The 16,575-nt window shown below is 36.0% G+C and overlaps 3 protein-coding genes across 4 annotated transcripts in view; 2 read left to right on the forward strand and 1 right to left on the reverse strand.

The window, feature by feature from the left end:
- Positions 1–513, reverse strand: part of LOC111467280 (nascent polypeptide-associated complex subunit alpha-like protein 1) — a 2,580-nt gene extending 2,067 nt beyond the window's left edge. The window contains exon 1 of the mRNA XM_023112138.1: positions 350–513. Within this exon, the coding sequence (XP_022967906.1) occupies positions 350–409 (60 nt within the window). The 5' untranslated portion in view covers positions 410–513. The remainder of the gene's footprint in view (positions 1–349) is intronic.
- Positions 514–1,958: 1,445 nt separating this feature from the next.
- Positions 1,959–5,801, forward strand: LOC111467196. The gene is made up of 5 exons (XM_023112015.1): positions 1,959–2,487; positions 3,405–3,517; positions 3,599–3,970; positions 4,690–5,389; positions 5,474–5,801. The coding sequence occupies exons 1-5, from the start codon at positions 2,250–2,252 to the stop codon at positions 5,545–5,547; spliced, it is 1,497 nt and encodes a 498-aa protein (XP_022967783.1). The 5' UTR covers positions 1,959–2,249; the 3' UTR covers positions 5,548–5,801.
- A 2,083-nt stretch (positions 5,802–7,884) lies between these two features.
- LOC111467152 (4-alpha-glucanotransferase DPE2) lies at positions 7,885–15,747 on the forward strand. 2 transcript variants are annotated; one of them, XM_023111936.1, is made up of 23 exons: positions 7,885–8,143; positions 8,316–8,705; positions 10,013–10,133; positions 10,245–10,303; positions 10,428–10,555; positions 10,666–10,792; positions 10,879–11,075; positions 11,557–11,635; positions 11,746–11,784; positions 12,069–12,188; positions 12,336–12,437; positions 12,546–12,629; positions 12,734–12,976; positions 13,062–13,187; positions 13,276–13,350; positions 13,440–13,511; positions 13,886–14,002; positions 14,132–14,229; positions 14,367–14,526; positions 14,632–14,730; positions 14,886–15,083; positions 15,182–15,275; positions 15,371–15,747. In XM_023111936.1, exons 2-23 carry the CDS (start codon positions 8,352–8,354, stop codon positions 15,562–15,564), a joined length of 2,886 nt encoding a protein of 961 aa, XP_022967704.1. In that variant the 5' UTR covers positions 7,885–8,143; positions 8,316–8,351; the 3' UTR covers positions 15,565–15,747. The 2 variants fall into 2 exon arrangements, with proteins under 2 accessions (XP_022967704.1, XP_022967705.1); XM_023111937.1 differs by having other exon boundaries at positions 7,886–8,143; positions 10,248–10,303.
- The last annotated feature ends 828 nt before the right edge of the window (positions 15,748–16,575 follow it).

Here is a 16,575-nt window from a genome sequence, read left to right on the forward strand (position 1 = left end):
AAAAAAAAAAAAAAAAAAAAAAAGAAATTACATCGCGACGGATTCAGTCACCACAAGCTAATCTCCTCCAAAACTAACACGAACATGACTTGAAACAGAGCGAGAAAATTGCTTCATGTACTGGAATTTCGAACTAATAAAACATTGGATTCGAAGAACGAAATTGCTCAGATCACAAAATGAGCTGAAAAAAAAAATCCATCATTGCAGCTGATTTCAAACTACCACAAATCAGAAGCAACTCTTAAGAAAAAGGGGAAAAAATGATCTAAGACTGAGTTTCTTGTGACAAATCTTTCAGTTCTAGCAAGGAAAGGACACGACAGAGGGAGTAAAAGAGAAAGATTACATTAATCTTTTGCTCATCAAGCTGGGCGGCGAGAAGCTCTTCCTGAGTCTGAGCAGTCATGGCGTTGGTGAAGAGTAGAAGATAAGCGAGACAACCGGGAAAAAAAAACCACAGAACCCTTCGGACAGCTTCAGACGACAGAAGAAACCCTAAAACCCGAATTGACTCCACCTATTTATACAAGCTTTATTCGGGTCTGATTCCGGGTTCGGTTCGGGTTCAACTCTAATTACACACATGTTTATTTAATGTATTTGATATATATTAATTATTTTAATATTTAATAGATGAAACCAATAAATATATTTTCCATAAAATTATAAATATTAATTTGAACACCATTATTTTTAATATATCAATCTATGAAATACTTATTTTTTTATTTTAAATATATAATAATATTAAATATTAATTTAAATATAGATAACTATCAATTTATACCGATATAAAATTTATTAAAATATTTTATTTAATCTAACACAGACATACAAAAATTATTTTAAGCTCTTCTTAGCCATCCTATCTTGAGGATCGTTGTTTTTCAGATGTGGTGTTGGTTTATTCATTTACCCCTCTTTTACTCGTGTGTCACATGCTCACCAGCTTCCACCTTAGTTCGTCCTCGATCCACATCTTACTAGAGGAGGTACGACTTTAATACCATTTGTAACAACTCATGCCCAATTCGGATCATGATTCGAAATTGAAATTTGAATTCAGTACTTGATAGCCCTGACATTTCTGAACATCCTCTGTGACATGGTCTTGAAATCCGAATTTGGTATCTAATGGTCCGATATTCCCTTTCATCCTCTACGACATGGTCACGCTGTCTACTTTCCGCTTCTTAAGAGCGAAGACTATCCCCACTTACTAAAACGAGTCATTCCAGCATACTTTGTTCTCACTCATATGCATCCCTTTTTTTTTTTTAAGAGGCCACCCAACCTAGAATCGTTCTGACTTTCAATTCTTTTAAAGTTATCATCAAAATCGCTAAATATTAATTCAGCCTTAGCCAATATCTATGTGATTCTCGAACTTTCAAATATCTAAAAAATTACGAATCTAACAAAAACAAAATAAAAAATGTACATAAAATTGATTTTTACAATTACTTTGTGAATTTGTCACGACCCAATTAAACACAAAATAAAAAAAAAATTAGCAAATTCTTCGATACAAATTGAAAATTCATGAACTTATTAGACAATTTTATGGAACCTGTAAAATTTTAAAAAATCCCAAAAATTAAAATTAAAATAATAAACCAAAACACCCTAAAAAAATCTTGAAATTAATTTGGTTGTCGGGTGAAGGACATACCAACCAGTTAATTTAATGTCTTACTCGTAAAATGATGAGTACCTTTTATTTATAAAATTTAGGTTGATTCGAAAGATTTTTCGAACCAAAACCAATGGAACTAACGGGGTGGGGTGGAAGAACATATGGATCATGAAAAGAACATTAGTTTTGTTTTTAATTTCATTTGAATTTAAAAGAAGGGTGGTAAGTTGGCAGTCCACGATCCAAAAGGCCACCAAAAAGAGCAGAGTTGTCATTTGCAGTTCACTTAGTGTTCAAGTTTTTCATTTTCAATCCAAACCCTAACAAAATAACCAAAAGAAACCCCAATCTTCTGAATTTTCAAGTCGATTTTCAATGACCCACATTAAGAACACAATCAAAAACCCCAAAGTGGAGTAGAAATTTCAATCTCCAAGCGATTCTGTGACGTTTTCTTTTCCCTTCTCTTTCATATTCATCGCAGTCTCGTTATTATTACACACACCCACATTCAAATTTTACTTCCACGCCAATAATGGGCGCACCCAACTCAGCCCTAGCGGAACAGAGCTGCAATGGCCCTTAACCCACTTCGCCGGCATTGTTCCGAATGGGCAAAAACGACGGAGAACAGCCACCGCAGTCCGCCGTCGGCTCCAGGCCATCAGGCCAAGCTTCCGATGGCCGATTCTGTTGTGGGTGTGTTTCGATTCGAAGCCTCATTGGCTTTAGATGCATCTTCATTCTGCTATTGTCCGTTGCCTTGTTCGTTTCTGCTGTTTTTTGGCTTCCCCCTTTTCTCCATTATGCAGATCAAAAGGATCCGAGTCTTAAATCCCCGTATCGAGGTGGAACTCTTCACCGATTCTGATATCTTTTTGGGTTTTGAGGGTTTTTTTGATTGATGTTCGTTTGTAGGGTAAATAGATCTGGGAATTGTTCTGAGAATCTGGCTTTGATTTTATGATTTTGTAACTTGTTCTTGCTGATTCTGTGTGGTTCTGTGTTGTTGCTGATCTTGATCCAGAATTTGATGCTCATTGGAGCTCTAGAATCAGTTATGTTTGATTAATTACATGTCTTCATCATTGGTTACAAATCTGATTTCATGGCTTTCAAGTGATCTATGGTAGTTTATGTGACAAGTTACATGGATTATTGGCTTAGTTAGTGTGTCGGGATTTGAACCTTCGACCTCAAGAAAAGGAATAGGTTACGATACCGATACCGATAACGAGCTTTGATGTTGGACAAAACTTGTATGATTGACCTTTATCTCTTAGTTTGTCAAGAATTTTGGGTAAACATACAATTAGTTTTAGTATTTGCTTAGCTTAAAGTTAAACATTTGTATTTGAAGATCCCCATTTTACAAACCAATGTTGTAAGTTTTTCGTGATTTCGCCCCTTCTCCATGTTGGACGGGTCGGTACGGACTAATGGCTAATAGGGTGTTTTGTAGGGATGCATGGAGATTCATGTTGGGGTTTAGTTGGAATTGAGTTGTAGAATTTAGAACGTGTTTTGAGTTCGAAGTTTCGGATTTGTTCAAACTCTTGTATAATTCAAGAGCCTGGCTAGTTCATTAACTAATGTTCTTAGTTCGTTTCGGCAGATTTATGTAAAATGATGCGATTTGATTTCTATCTCAGTAGAGTTGAATATTACGGTGTGGGGCGAGAATTTATTTTGTTAATGGTGAAAGTCGACATGAATTCCTTAACAAGAATCGAATGTCTCTATTCTGATTACTTTCTGTTTTCAGGTCATGATATATTAGCGACATTCAATGTTGAGAGACCCGTTTCTTTGCTGAAAGACAATGTCGAGCAGCTCCAAACCGACATTTTTGAAGAGTTCCCTATACCGTCTATCAAAGTATCTACTCTTGTTTATTTTCACTGATTGTGCTCTCTCTATATACTCGATGTATTTTAATCCGATGCTCTTTTAAATCAGGTGGATGTACTATATCTAGATTCGTTATCTGGATCAAACTGTACGACAGTTGTGTTCAGCCTCGATTCAGATATGGATGATTCAGAAATCTCGCAGACTTATCTAAGTTTAATCAGGTCGACGTTTGCAAGTCTAGTAACGAATCAGTCGTTCCTCCATGTTACCAAATCCATGTTCGGGGAGGCCTTTTCGTTTGAAGTACTGAAATTCCCGGGAGGAATAACGATAATCCCGCCACAGAGTGCATTTCTTTTGCAGAAAGTGCAAATTCTTTTCAACTTTACATTGAACTTCTCTGTTCATCAGATTCAAGTTCACTTCAGCGAACTGACCAGCCAACTGGAGGCAGGATTACGACTAGCTCCGTATGAGGTTTCGTGTATCTTTAACTGCTCATTTGATTTTCAATGCATTGAATTTATGGGATGAATTTATGATTCATTTGAATTGTGTTTTTGTTTTTCATTTTCTCCTTTTAGAAACGAGATTGTTATCGATCGTGAACTTACTTAGTCTCTTATGAGTATACAAGCTACAAAAAATGTTTGTATTGTTCCTTGTGAGATCTCATATCGGTTGGGGAGGAGAACGAAACACCCTTTGTAAGGGTGTGGAAACATTTCCCTAGTAGACGCATTTTAAAAACCTTGAAAGGAAGCTCGAAAGGGAAAGCCCAAAGAGGACAATATCTGCTAGTGGTGGGTTTGGGCTGTTATAAATGGTATAGAGCCCGACACCGGGCGATGTGCCAACGAGGAGGCTGAGTCCCGAAGGGGTGTGGACACGAGGTAGTGTGCCAACAAGGACGCTGGCCCCACATTGATTGGAGAAGGGAATAAGTTCTAGCAAGGACTGAGGTGGATTGTGAGATTCCACATCGGTTGGGGAGGAGAATGAAACACCCTTTATAAGGGTGTGGAAACCTCTCCCTAGTAGATGCGTTATAAAAACCTTGAGGGAAAGTCGAAAGAGGACAATATCTGTTAGCGGTAGGCTTAGGGCGTTACATTCCTTCTATAGTGGGATATCTTTTGGTCCGATGAGTAAAAACGTTGTATTTCTTGAGCTTATTTTTTTTGTTCAAAATGCAGATCTTATATATTAAACTATGGAATGCGGAAGGTTCGACCGTGACTGCCCCTACGATTGTCCAGTCGTCTGTTCTTCTGGAAGTCGGAAATACTCCATCGATGCGACGACTGAAGCAGCTAGCTCAAACAATATCGGGTTCTAATTCTAGTAACCTCGGCCTGAATAATACAGAGTTCGGAAAAGTTAAGCAAGTTCGCCTTTCCTCGATTCTTAAACACTACCTCAATGGCAGTGAGGGGAACAGCCCTGTAAGGTCACCTTCTCCCGCTCCCGCTCCCGCTCCTACACCCCAGCCCCATAACCATAACTACCATCATCCCCCGACTCGCCACCATCACCACCATCACACCCCTGTTACGCCTGCAATTTCACCTGCCCCTACAACCGAGAAGGGTGCACCCGAATATGGTTCCCCTGCCCCTGAAAGAACAGCAGCATCCCCTAAGAGAAGTTCCAAGGCAGAGCCACCCGGTTGTCAATATAGATACAAGAGGAAGTCGAGTAGGAAAGAAGGAAAGCAATCTCCTGTTCATTCTGCTCCATCACCATCGCCAAAACATCGAGTCGTCTCTCCAGCTCCAGCATTAGCTCCATTACCAAACGTCGTTTACACTCACGTTCAACCACCGTCAAAAAGCAACTCCAACCACCACGAACCATCAATGATGAATCCATCATTTGCACCATCGCCATCCCCATGTGAGTAACAAACTGACACTGATAGGAAACTGGATATAGATAGTCTAAACTTTTTCAATTGACACGACTCGACCGATTTTGCAGCTGGTGCAGATCGTCATCGAACAATCACTCAATGGGGATTCACACTGTTTCTGATTCTCGCACACCATATGTAGCACATTTGAAACCGAAGACTGGCAGTTTTCCGATGAACGCGTGTGAGTGACGACGTGTGAGAAGGTGTGTGTGTAAGTGTGTAAATATGATCTGATTAAGGAACTTGATGTTGATGCAGTTTTCAGGTCAAAGTCCACAGAGGTGGCAGGCCTTGAGAAACATGCATGTTTTCCCACTGTTTTGTGTATTATCATCTTATCATCTCATTTTCTCCATAAAAGGCAAGTACATGGAGAAAAAAAAAGAAAAAAGAGCAATATATTGGCCATGATTTAATCTCGATCTTAAAATCTCCACCATATACGAAGGACTGGTCGGTTAGTGGCCATGTTTAATCCCGATCGCTTCAAATCTCCCCAATATACATTATTTATTCCTGATTCCTTTAAATCTCTACAGAGGTGTACATGGTCTGGGTTGGGTCGGGTTGAAGGATTTTTTTTGACCGGGTTGGTTGGATTGGTAACTCAACCCGAAACTTTTCACGACCCAAAATCTCTAATGGATTGTCAAATTTTTTTTATAGTTTTATTTATCCATGATTTATAATAAAATATATTAAAAGTTCACCATAAAACTATAATCAATTTATAATAAAATAATAAAGTAAAAAAAACGAGCGAAAATTGTAATTCAATATTATCATAAAATTAAAGATAATTAAATATCGACATTTTTTTAGAATTGGTTAGTTAATTAAAATATATTTATTTATACATTACCTTAAATTATTAGAAATATAGAAAAAGAAAAAAATATATATATATAAATTGTGATATAATAATATTGTAACAAATAGATAATAAATATATTATAATTTAAATTATGTTTTAAAATTATATATATATATAAAAAATTTATGAACATGAATTCAAATAACTTAAAACATAAATATATTTTTATATATGTATATATATATGAAAAAAACTAAAAAAAAAAATTAAAAATAACAAAATAAAAAAATAATACAAACAAAACAATAAAATTAAAAATAATAAAATAAACAACGTGGATCCAAATAATTTTCATATATGTATAAATTATAATTAATATATATACATATATGAAAGAAACTAAAAATAACAAAATAAAAAACAACCCATTATTACAAAAATATTCTTAATATATTTTATATCTCGAAAGTTTTACCCACGAATTCGAAACTGAACCAATTTAGTTCAGGTTCAAAAAAATGAACTCAACCCTACCCGAAATGTTAATCCAACCCATCACAACCCTTATAGTTCGGGTTGTCGGGTTGAATGTACACTCCTAATCTCTACAATATACCAACTATTATTTAAATTTATTCCCGATCCCTTAAAGTTCAAAAATAATTAATTTAGGTTGATAGTAAGCTTGTTCCCAAATCAGGTTAACTATAGAATCTCCATGATATCTGATTAGATAAATGTTCGGTTTTTAAATGCAAAGTCCTAACTTTTAGGTACTTTTATTTAAGATGGGAAAGCAAGTTTCACGTGAAAGTGAGCACACAAAGTTTGGAGCCAATTTTAGGGTTTGACTTCGTCATGAAAATTGTGGGAACAGGTGGATTTCAATTAATGATATTTATATACTTCCCATTTTCTTTTTAATTTATTTTAATTTTAAATTTTAATTTTGGAGTCCGACCATAATTAACCATTATATAAATTTAATCTTATAATAAATAAATTTATTTTGCACCTTTTGGTTTTTATGTAGTTTAAAAAGATTTATTTTATTTTATTTTTTATTGATTCGGTTGGATGATGAAAGTCGGATTTAGGGAATGATCATGGATTTAAGTGAGGAATACTAACTCCATTGGTATGAGGTCTTTTGTAAAGCCCAAAGCAAAGCCATGAAAGCTTATACTCAAAGCGGACAATATCATAACATTATGGAGAGTCGTGTTCGTCTAACGTGGTATCAGAGCCATGCCATAAACTTAGCCGTGACGTGCTTTGTTCGAGGAGAGGTGAAAGTCCCACATCGGCTAAATTATTGTTTTTTTTGTAACTAATATTAATGATTGGTTACGAGGTCTGAATTTTTTATATTTGGCTCACTAGACACACCAATAAAGAGTTGTGTTTGGGTTTGAATTCTATTTGAATCGATCTAATCCAGAGTTGATAGTTGGATTCAAAAGATTTTTTTGATAAATTAAGAAGGATTTAGGAATGATTGCAATTGATTTTAAATGTATAGAGGTATTTTTAATAACTTATTACAAATTTGATCATGTGGTTTTAGATATTGATTTAGTTCTCGTCCCACATGGGTTGGAAGATTTTCCGGGAAAATTTCGAGGGAAAGTTTTGGCAGAGCGTCCAAATGGATTTGTGTAACAAGAACAGAAAGATTTCAATTCCTATCAGTTTTCACTTTTCATCTAAAGGCCAAACAACAACTGGTTCGAATCTCTCTCTCTCTACTACAGGACATTCACCAGAAAAAATATCAAGCAATCCCATCAATCCTTCTCTCTTACTTTCTATCTTCACCAACGTGGTGATTACCGATTTCCACTCCGCTCATATATTCTACACCAGAAAGCCAGATTCCCACCGAACGGAGCTGCCTCTTGGATTTCCTTCTTCCTGACTCGTGAGTGAACGTTTTTGATGGATTTAACTTCGTTATATCTTTGAAATTTTATTGTGAATTTGTATTTCGTTTTGTTTACTCATGCTGCTATTAGTTCCTAATTAGTGCGAGAGGATTGTTTGACTTTTGCATGGGAGCTAGATTGTTAGTCGTTGAATTGTTTTCTGTGTAGGGGATTTGTTCTGTGTCTGATTCAATTCTGAATAAGATGGTGAATTTGGGATTGTTTTCTGGAGCCAAACGTGCAAAATCGGTGAATGTGAGGTTTAGATTGCCATACTATACTCAGTGGGGTCAAAGCTTGGTAGTCTGTGGCTCTGAGCCGCTGCTTGGTTCGTGGAATGTGAAGAAGGGGTTGTTACTGAGCCCTATTCATCAAGGGGATCAGCTTATATGGTATGGAAGTATTGCGGTGTCCAATGGATTTGGATGTGAGTACAATTACTATGTTGTTGATGACAATAGAGACGTCTTGAGATGGGAGAAGGGAAACAGGAGGAAGCTGTTTCTACCTCAAGGATTACAGGGTGGGGAGGTCGTCGAGCTCCGTGATCTTTGGCAGGTGCTGTCTTTTACTTTTGAATTTCTTTGATGTTTCAGCTCGTTGCGTTCGATATGTGACTAAAACTGTAATCTTAAACTGAACTTGATGTCTTTGATCTAGTTTGGTTTTAGAACATTGTGTAAGCTAAACAAAAAACTATGAGGTACTAAAAAGAAATACACTAAGGAGAGGTCCAAATCTTCCAAAAATTTTCCATTATTCTCTTTTTATGAAGAAAGAAAACATCCTTGCTTTCCACAAAGTTTATCTCATTCGGGAATAAACCAATAGACGACTACACTTCCCAGCCTCTATTGGGTTGCAACCGTATGGATATGCACCTCCTCTGAGAATAGTGATTAGGGATCTCGCCCTCTCATTGCCATATCACAACAAAACTATAAAACTTCATTTTCTTAGAAAAGTTCCCCTTTTATGACCTCGACTAGGAAGAATGGCAACCAGAGATAACTCAACGACATTGAAGCACTTACGTAATGCTTGCATGAAATAGAGTCAATAGGAATAGAGATTCCACCTCTTTCTATCTACCGTGAACAACTTTCTTTGCAGAATGAGAAAAGGGGAAAGCTCAGTTGATTTTCTATCATTAATGTTTCATGTAAAATTCAATTTAAAATTCCGTGCGACAAAAGATCATGACACTGATTAAATGGTGGAAAGCTTAACACGAGTAAAATTCTAATTTCTAATGATGAGAACCTCAGAGTCAGAGTAGGCTCAATTTGCTTTCTCACTAGCCGAAGCACTGTAAAAATACATGAATAACCTGAATGAGAGGGATCCTCAGAAGCATTCTAGTTGTTGAAGAAAACCTTGGTTTACTAGCAAAAGTCTCCTATGACTATCTGCGAACTACTTGTCTAGCAGGATCTGATTCTTATTGACCAAAATATCTACACTGAATCCATCTCCAGTTGTGTATTTTACCCTGGTTTGCTACCAAATTCGTATGACGTTGATTTGAGTAAGATGAAAATCAGTTTGCCTTGATGACTGAGAATTGTAATACTATAGTGATGGCCTGGGGAGTTATGTTTCAACCCTAGGCATTTGTGTGCGTGTGTGTGTTTTGTTTTGTCTTGTGTTTTTCTCCTTGTATATCTCTCGATCCTTGCACTTATTTTTGTTTTTGTAATGTGTTTCAAAGACTTTGCAAGTTGTTGCTTTTCAGTTTCCTTCTAGTTACACTATTGTAATTTTTTCTTCTGAAGGCTTTGTAGATATTGGTGTTTTAGAACCTACGAGCACTTCCCTTATATTAAAGATCTCATCTATTCTTCTGTTTGATAAATAAACTCCAGACTGGTGCAGATGCGATTCCTTTCAAGCTCGCCTTCAAAGATGTCGTCTTTGGAAGAAGTTCGACTTTGAGCATTGAAAGACCACTAGGAAAATTCATTCATAATAATTTGAATGAGGATGGTAAATTTGATATTTCCTTTTTATTTCGTAAACATCCTTCTTTGATGTCATATGATTATATTTGGGTAATTTCATCTTGACCAATTTGTTGGTTTTGGTTTCTGACTGAAGCAGATTCTGTTCTTGTCGATTTCAAAATTTGTTGTCCAAATATAGAAGAAGATACAACAGTAAATATCTATTTCTCTAACCTGCTTTATTTCTTATCTGCAAAAAATGGTTCGTTTGTTACTTCACATTGACTGGCATCCAGTTCCAATTCTAGTTATAATTTATGAAATTTTACTACTACAGGTCTATGTCATTGGTAGCTCTTCGAAGTTAGGACAGTGGAAGGTACAGAATGGGATTAAACTTAGCTATGCGGGCGATTCAATCTGGCATGGTGACTGCATCTTGCAGTACACCGATTTCCCCTTAAAATATCCTTAAGTGTCGTTTTTCTTACAATTGGAATATTTGTCAGTGAATATATTTTTATCATCTTTAGTCATATCTCTTTCCCTTTACTCTTCCTTAACAACAGTTTCACGTACAAATATTGTAAATATGGAAAAGATGGAGTTATTTCTTCCGAATTTGGACAAAACCGGGACCTTCTCCTTGATGCTTCAAATATTCCACCAAGACATATTGTACTTTCAGATGGCATGTTGCGAGTAAGCTATTGTGAAGAAATTTCTTCTGACGAATACTAGTTAGTTGGTTTTTTTACTAAGTTAGTTCACCAATTTCTTGTACCCAGGATGTTCCTTGGCGTGGTTCTGGTGTTGCAATCCCCATGTTCTCTGTTAGATCAGAAGATGATCTTGGAGTTGGCGAGTTTCTTGACTTGAAATTACTTGTTGACTGGGCTGTGGAGTCTGGTCTCCATTTAGTTCAACTTCTACCTGTTAACGATACATCTGTGCATGGAATGTGGTGGGACTCGTATCCTTACAGGTAAGATGCAGTTTCAATGCTAAATCTAAAGTCAAGTTCTCCAATCTTCATTATTTTACCGGTGATAGTAGATAATTTCAATCCTTTAGTTTTCGGATTTGCTCAATATTTTACCTATCAAAATGTATCGTCTTTCAATTTAAAATATCACGTGTCGTAGCAAATTTATGTTCATATCTAACGTTATGTTTGTTTTAAAAATGGATTAAACAAAATGATCAATGGGAACTTTTAGAAATTTTTAATAGGTTGCTTCATTTTCAAAATATTTATAATTATGTATTAATCTTAGATATAATAAAATATATTATTAAAACAAACTTAATTAGTGTTGCTTCATAATTTTGTTTCTTACTTTTATCAGTTTACTTCAACTTCTATGACCAGAATTACTTACCCACCTTAAAAAGTACCTCTTGAGAAGTTATGGTTCAATACATTAATTTATTACCGTAATGATTACTTGATTGACCTTTTGCAGCTCACTTTCTGTATTTGCCCTGCATCCATTGTACTTAAGAGTCCAAGCACTTTCAGATAATATTCCAGAGGATATCAAGGTATACTTAATAGAATTATTTAATGTTATGCTGATTAATCTGTTTTTGTTACCAATTAACTTATCGGTTTCTAGTTTCTTATATCGGTTTCGTTACCAATTAATTTGCAGCTGGAGATTCAAAAGAAAAAAGTTGAACTGGATGGAAAGGTAGTTCTTATGCTTATTTTATCTTGTTTTGTGCTTGCTTGTTGCTTATCATTATCCATCGTATTTTTATTCTTTTTCGTCTATAGAGTTGCGAGAAAAAGTTTATCAAATCCTGATTTTTCATCTGCTATCTTTTTGCAAATTGTATTTTGGTAAATAAATCATGAAGATTATACTTCTGCAAACGACAAAATTATGGCTTTGGCGAAAATTAAAATGCTTGCTTGGTCTGTAGTTCTGTTATCCCACATTCAAGTTCCACGTTTGATTCTGGTTCTATGCAGGATGTAGATTATGAGGCTACTATGGCTGCTAAGCTTTCACTTGCACGGAAAATTTTTTCTAGGGAGAAAGATTCAATACTGAATTCCAGTTCCTTTCAGAAGTATCTTTCTGAAAATGAGGTTTGAAGTTTTCTTCTCTCCTGAACAACATACTTAATTTTCTTACTAGTGGTGAAACTGAAGCTTTACGTTGTTTTGATACTTCTTCCTATAATAATTAATGTATTGACACTGATAAATATTCTTTCCTATGTGAATTACTTAAAGGAATGGTTAAAACCCTACGCCGCGTTCTGTTTTCTGCGGGACTTCTTCGAAACTTCAGATCATAGCCAATGGGGTCGTTTTTCTCAATTTTCAAAAGACAAGGTGATAATCACTGTTATTTCCTTTTGTTTTGGAACTAGATTTTTATAGGTTAGATTAATGCTTGCTTCTTAATATAAGTCCATTTCCTGTCGTTCCCTTCTTTCACAGCTTGAGAAGCTCATCTCAAAGGACAGCTTGCATTATGAAGTCATCTGCTTCCACTATTATATCCAATATCATTTGCACCAACAGGTACTTAAAGTCACAAAACCACAAGTTTCATTAATTGCTTCTGTGATAAAATGGGATGGAAGATGTCTACTGTATTTGTTGTTTGCTGACATTATTAATGTCAGTTATCAGAGGCAGCAAATTATGGAAGAAAGAAAGGAGTGATATTGAAAGGAGATCTTCCAATTGGTGTTGATAGAAACAGTGTAGATACCTGGGTTTACCCTACTTTGTTCCGTATGGACACGTCAACCGGAGCACCTCCAGATTACTTCGACAAAAATGGTCAAAATTGGGGCTTTCCAACATACAACTGGGAGGAGATGTCAAAGGATAACTATGCTTGGTGGCGTGCTCGTTTAACTCAGGTTTTGCTAAAATTCTAGAACATTTTATCGTCTGTCCTGAAACTTCGTTGGCCTTATAATAACCTTATTCATGTTTGAATTATAGATGTCAAACTACTTCACAGCATACAGAATTGATCATATATTGGGTTTCTTTCGAATTTGGGAGCTTCCAGAGCATGCTATGACTGGTTTAGTTGGAAAATTCCGCCCTTCTATTCCTTTAAGCCAGGTACGTTTGCTCATTTCAGAAACAAACATATTTATTTAAAATGTGAATGGTTGTGCAAAATTTTGTAATAATATTTATACTTCCACAGGAAGAGCTTGAAAGAGAGGGAATATGGGACTTCGATCGCTTGAGTCGTCCATATATCAGGGCTGAACTTTTACAGGTTGCTACATTATGAATCTACTTGGCAATCCTGAAAAGCATTATTTGATTCTGATTCCCTGAAGTAAGTTGTTCCTTTTCATTTTTCAGGATAAATTTGGAGCTGCATGGGGATATATTGCGTCACACTTCCTGAATGAATATGAGAAGAGCTTTTATGAGGTGATACTTCATTATTATGGGTTTTACATAAAATTGGATCTCTTGTCTATCTATGAGAACATCATGTGCTTGTCGAACAGACAAATCGGTTAATTATTAGTTTGTGTAGTCCGCTTTCTTCACTTCATGTTGAAATTATGCATTTCTGTATTCATCTTAACATTTCAAAAAAATTCAGAATATTGAATTATGAACACACTGTTATTTGCGATACCGAAATCATAGCTAGTGGACAGATTCCTGTTTTTGAATAAGAGACATGGATCTTGATCTATTGAAGAACATTGTGGCTTTGTTTTTTTTTTTTTTTTTGCTTCTGCTCTAATCCAACATATCATGTCTTATCTGGGTATTTTTTTCCCCCTCTTTCTCAGTTCAAGAAGGAATGTGACACAGAGAAAAAAATCGCTTCCAAACTGAAATCACTTGTTGAAGAATCACAGTTGCAAAACCCAGACCAGATAAGACGCAGTCTTTTTGAACTTGTACAGGTAAGAGAAGATGTTACATTAAAGAATGCCTAATTTGTGTGAACTTGTTCATGTAAAACTCCTACCTTTTTCTTGCACTTTTCGTTTCTATACGGATCATGGCTTTCGGTTTCTTTTTGTTGTTTGCAGAACATAGTTCTTATCAGAGATCCAGAGAATCCAAAAAGTTTCTATCCACGTTTCAATATCGAAGATACTTCTAGCTTTAATGATTTGGATGGCCACAGGTTTCAAGCATGATTTGAGAACTATGCCTATGAACTCAAAGTTTTAGCCATTGTCCTTTGAGATGAACACGTTCTTTTATCTGATGTTGCTGTGCATTGCAAGATTTTAATAATTTTACTTGTCATACGTGATGCAGTAAGGATGTTCTGAAAAGATTATACTATGATTACTACTTCCAGCGCCAAGAGGATCTTTGGCGGAAAAATGCTTTAAAGACCCTGCCTGTTCTACTCGACTCTTCTGACATGCTAGCCTGTGGAGAAGATTTGGGCCTTATTCCTTCATGTGTTCATCCTGTATGACTAAATTATGATATTCATCTGTATCTCTTCGAACAAAAGACTGTCAATCCCGAGCAAGATGATGTGTAGAGTCTCACCTTGTTCTTGATTTTGATGCAGGTTATGGAGGAGTTGGGATTAATTGGTTTACGCATTCAACGTATGCCGAACGAACCCAATCTAGAGTTCGGGATCCCTTCTCAATATAGCTACATGACTGTAAGCACTTGCATCTCTTAAATAGGTTCATCTGCCTCTGATAACTAAGAAGCAAACTATCAAACTTGTAGAACAGTGTAAAAGTATGGATTTTGTTTGAAAATTCCGAAATTATGACACACTTAGGATTTGTCTAAGAATGAGGCATGGTTTAGGTGTGTGCTCCGTCCTGCCATGACTGCTCGACTTTGCGTGCTTGGTGGGAGGAAGACGAAGAAAGAAGAGGACGGTTTATGAAGAACGTTATAGGCTCTGATATATTGTCACCTACCCAATGTATTCCAGAGATTGCTCATTTCATCCTAAAGCAGCATTTTGAAGCTCCATCAATGTGGGCTATCTTCCCACTTCAGGTGACATATACCGCCTTAAGCTGTTTCAGTTTGTAATATCAAAACATTTACATCTCAAAATACATTCCAAAACTGAAAATCTTTGACGTCGATGCCAGGATCTGTTAGCCTTGAAAGATGAATACACGACACGACCTGCAAAAGAGGAGACGATCAACGACCCGACAAATCCAAAACACTATTGGAGATATCGTAAGCACGTGCTTGTATTTCAAAAGTTCGAATGAAAAAGAAGAAGAAATCTTAGTTTTCTTGTCTTGAAATCATTGTTGTGCATCTTTTTTCAGGTAGCCATGTGACACTAGAATCTCTAATGAAAGATAAAGAACTCCAAGAAACCATCAAAGTTCTTTCTGTGGAGAGTGGGAGATCAGTTCCTGATGAACCCAAACCAGCATCAACATCAGTTAATAAAGAAAAGATTTCTGTAGCAACAAAGTCTAATGGAATACCACAAGAGGAGACACTTGCAGTCATATAAATGCAATAGCTTTAGAGGCAAGTCTTCTCATTGTACAATAAAGCGATTCGAGATAGCGACGAAAACAATAGCTTCCACGATCGTTGTATAAGCAAGCATGCTTTTTCTAAATGGAAAATTTAGTTTCGGTCTTCACAGACCCCTCGTTAGGTAAGAAATGTTAAAATGACTATTTTACCCCTCGTTGACGATGATCGATTTTTTAAATTTTTTTTACTATTTTTTAAATATTTTTTTTGAGCTCTTATGATATTTCTAAACATTTTTCTCTCGCGATTGTTCTGACAATGGCAAAACATTAGACATCATCTAAAAAAAATAAAAAAGAAAAAAAACCTATCATTGGATTTTGGATAATTATTGTTATTATTTATTTTAATCTCTCCCACAAGCAAACCATTACCCCTAAGGAGGTTTGGATATATTGGTATATTAAGGTACAGGTTTCACCAACCTTGAGGGATGTGGGGGAACATGACTGTAAGGTTTTGATTGAAGTTTTAGAGACTAAGTTTAAGTTTGGACCTTTAGGAGCATGATAGGGCAATGTGTCATTGATGAGTTATAGGATCTTTGAGCTTAAGGAACGCTAGCCACCACATTAGAGTTTACAAAGATTGATGAGTTATCACTACCAGAGGCCCAGGTGAACACGGGAAGATTCAAGTAAAGATTGACTACTTCTGCATAGTTTGTATAGAACTCAGACAAACAATAATGCTCTAGCATGAAATGTGGCAGAGCATCATGCTAAGATGAGAGCCGAGGTGACCACACAATAAAGAATCTTGAGGCTATTTTGGTTAAGACGACAAGGACCGCAAGAGTCATGACAAGGTCTATTTATCCTCTGAAGATTGGAGAGAAGAACATACCATAGACTATTCTCAGGAGTCGTATTAAGCATTAAGAGTTTACCGTTATGTCCCTCGACCTGTCCAATGTCTAGTAGAGTTGAAGGAACCGACGAATATATTGATCATTAGGTCTCTCTTGATATGATCATCATTG

This window comes from Cucurbita maxima, unplaced genomic scaffold (genome assembly GCF_002738345.1).
Source record: "Cucurbita maxima cultivar Rimu unplaced genomic scaffold, Cmax_1.0 Cma_Scf00033, whole genome shotgun sequence".
Classification (NCBI taxonomy): domain Eukaryota; kingdom Viridiplantae; phylum Streptophyta; class Magnoliopsida; order Cucurbitales; family Cucurbitaceae; genus Cucurbita; species Cucurbita maxima.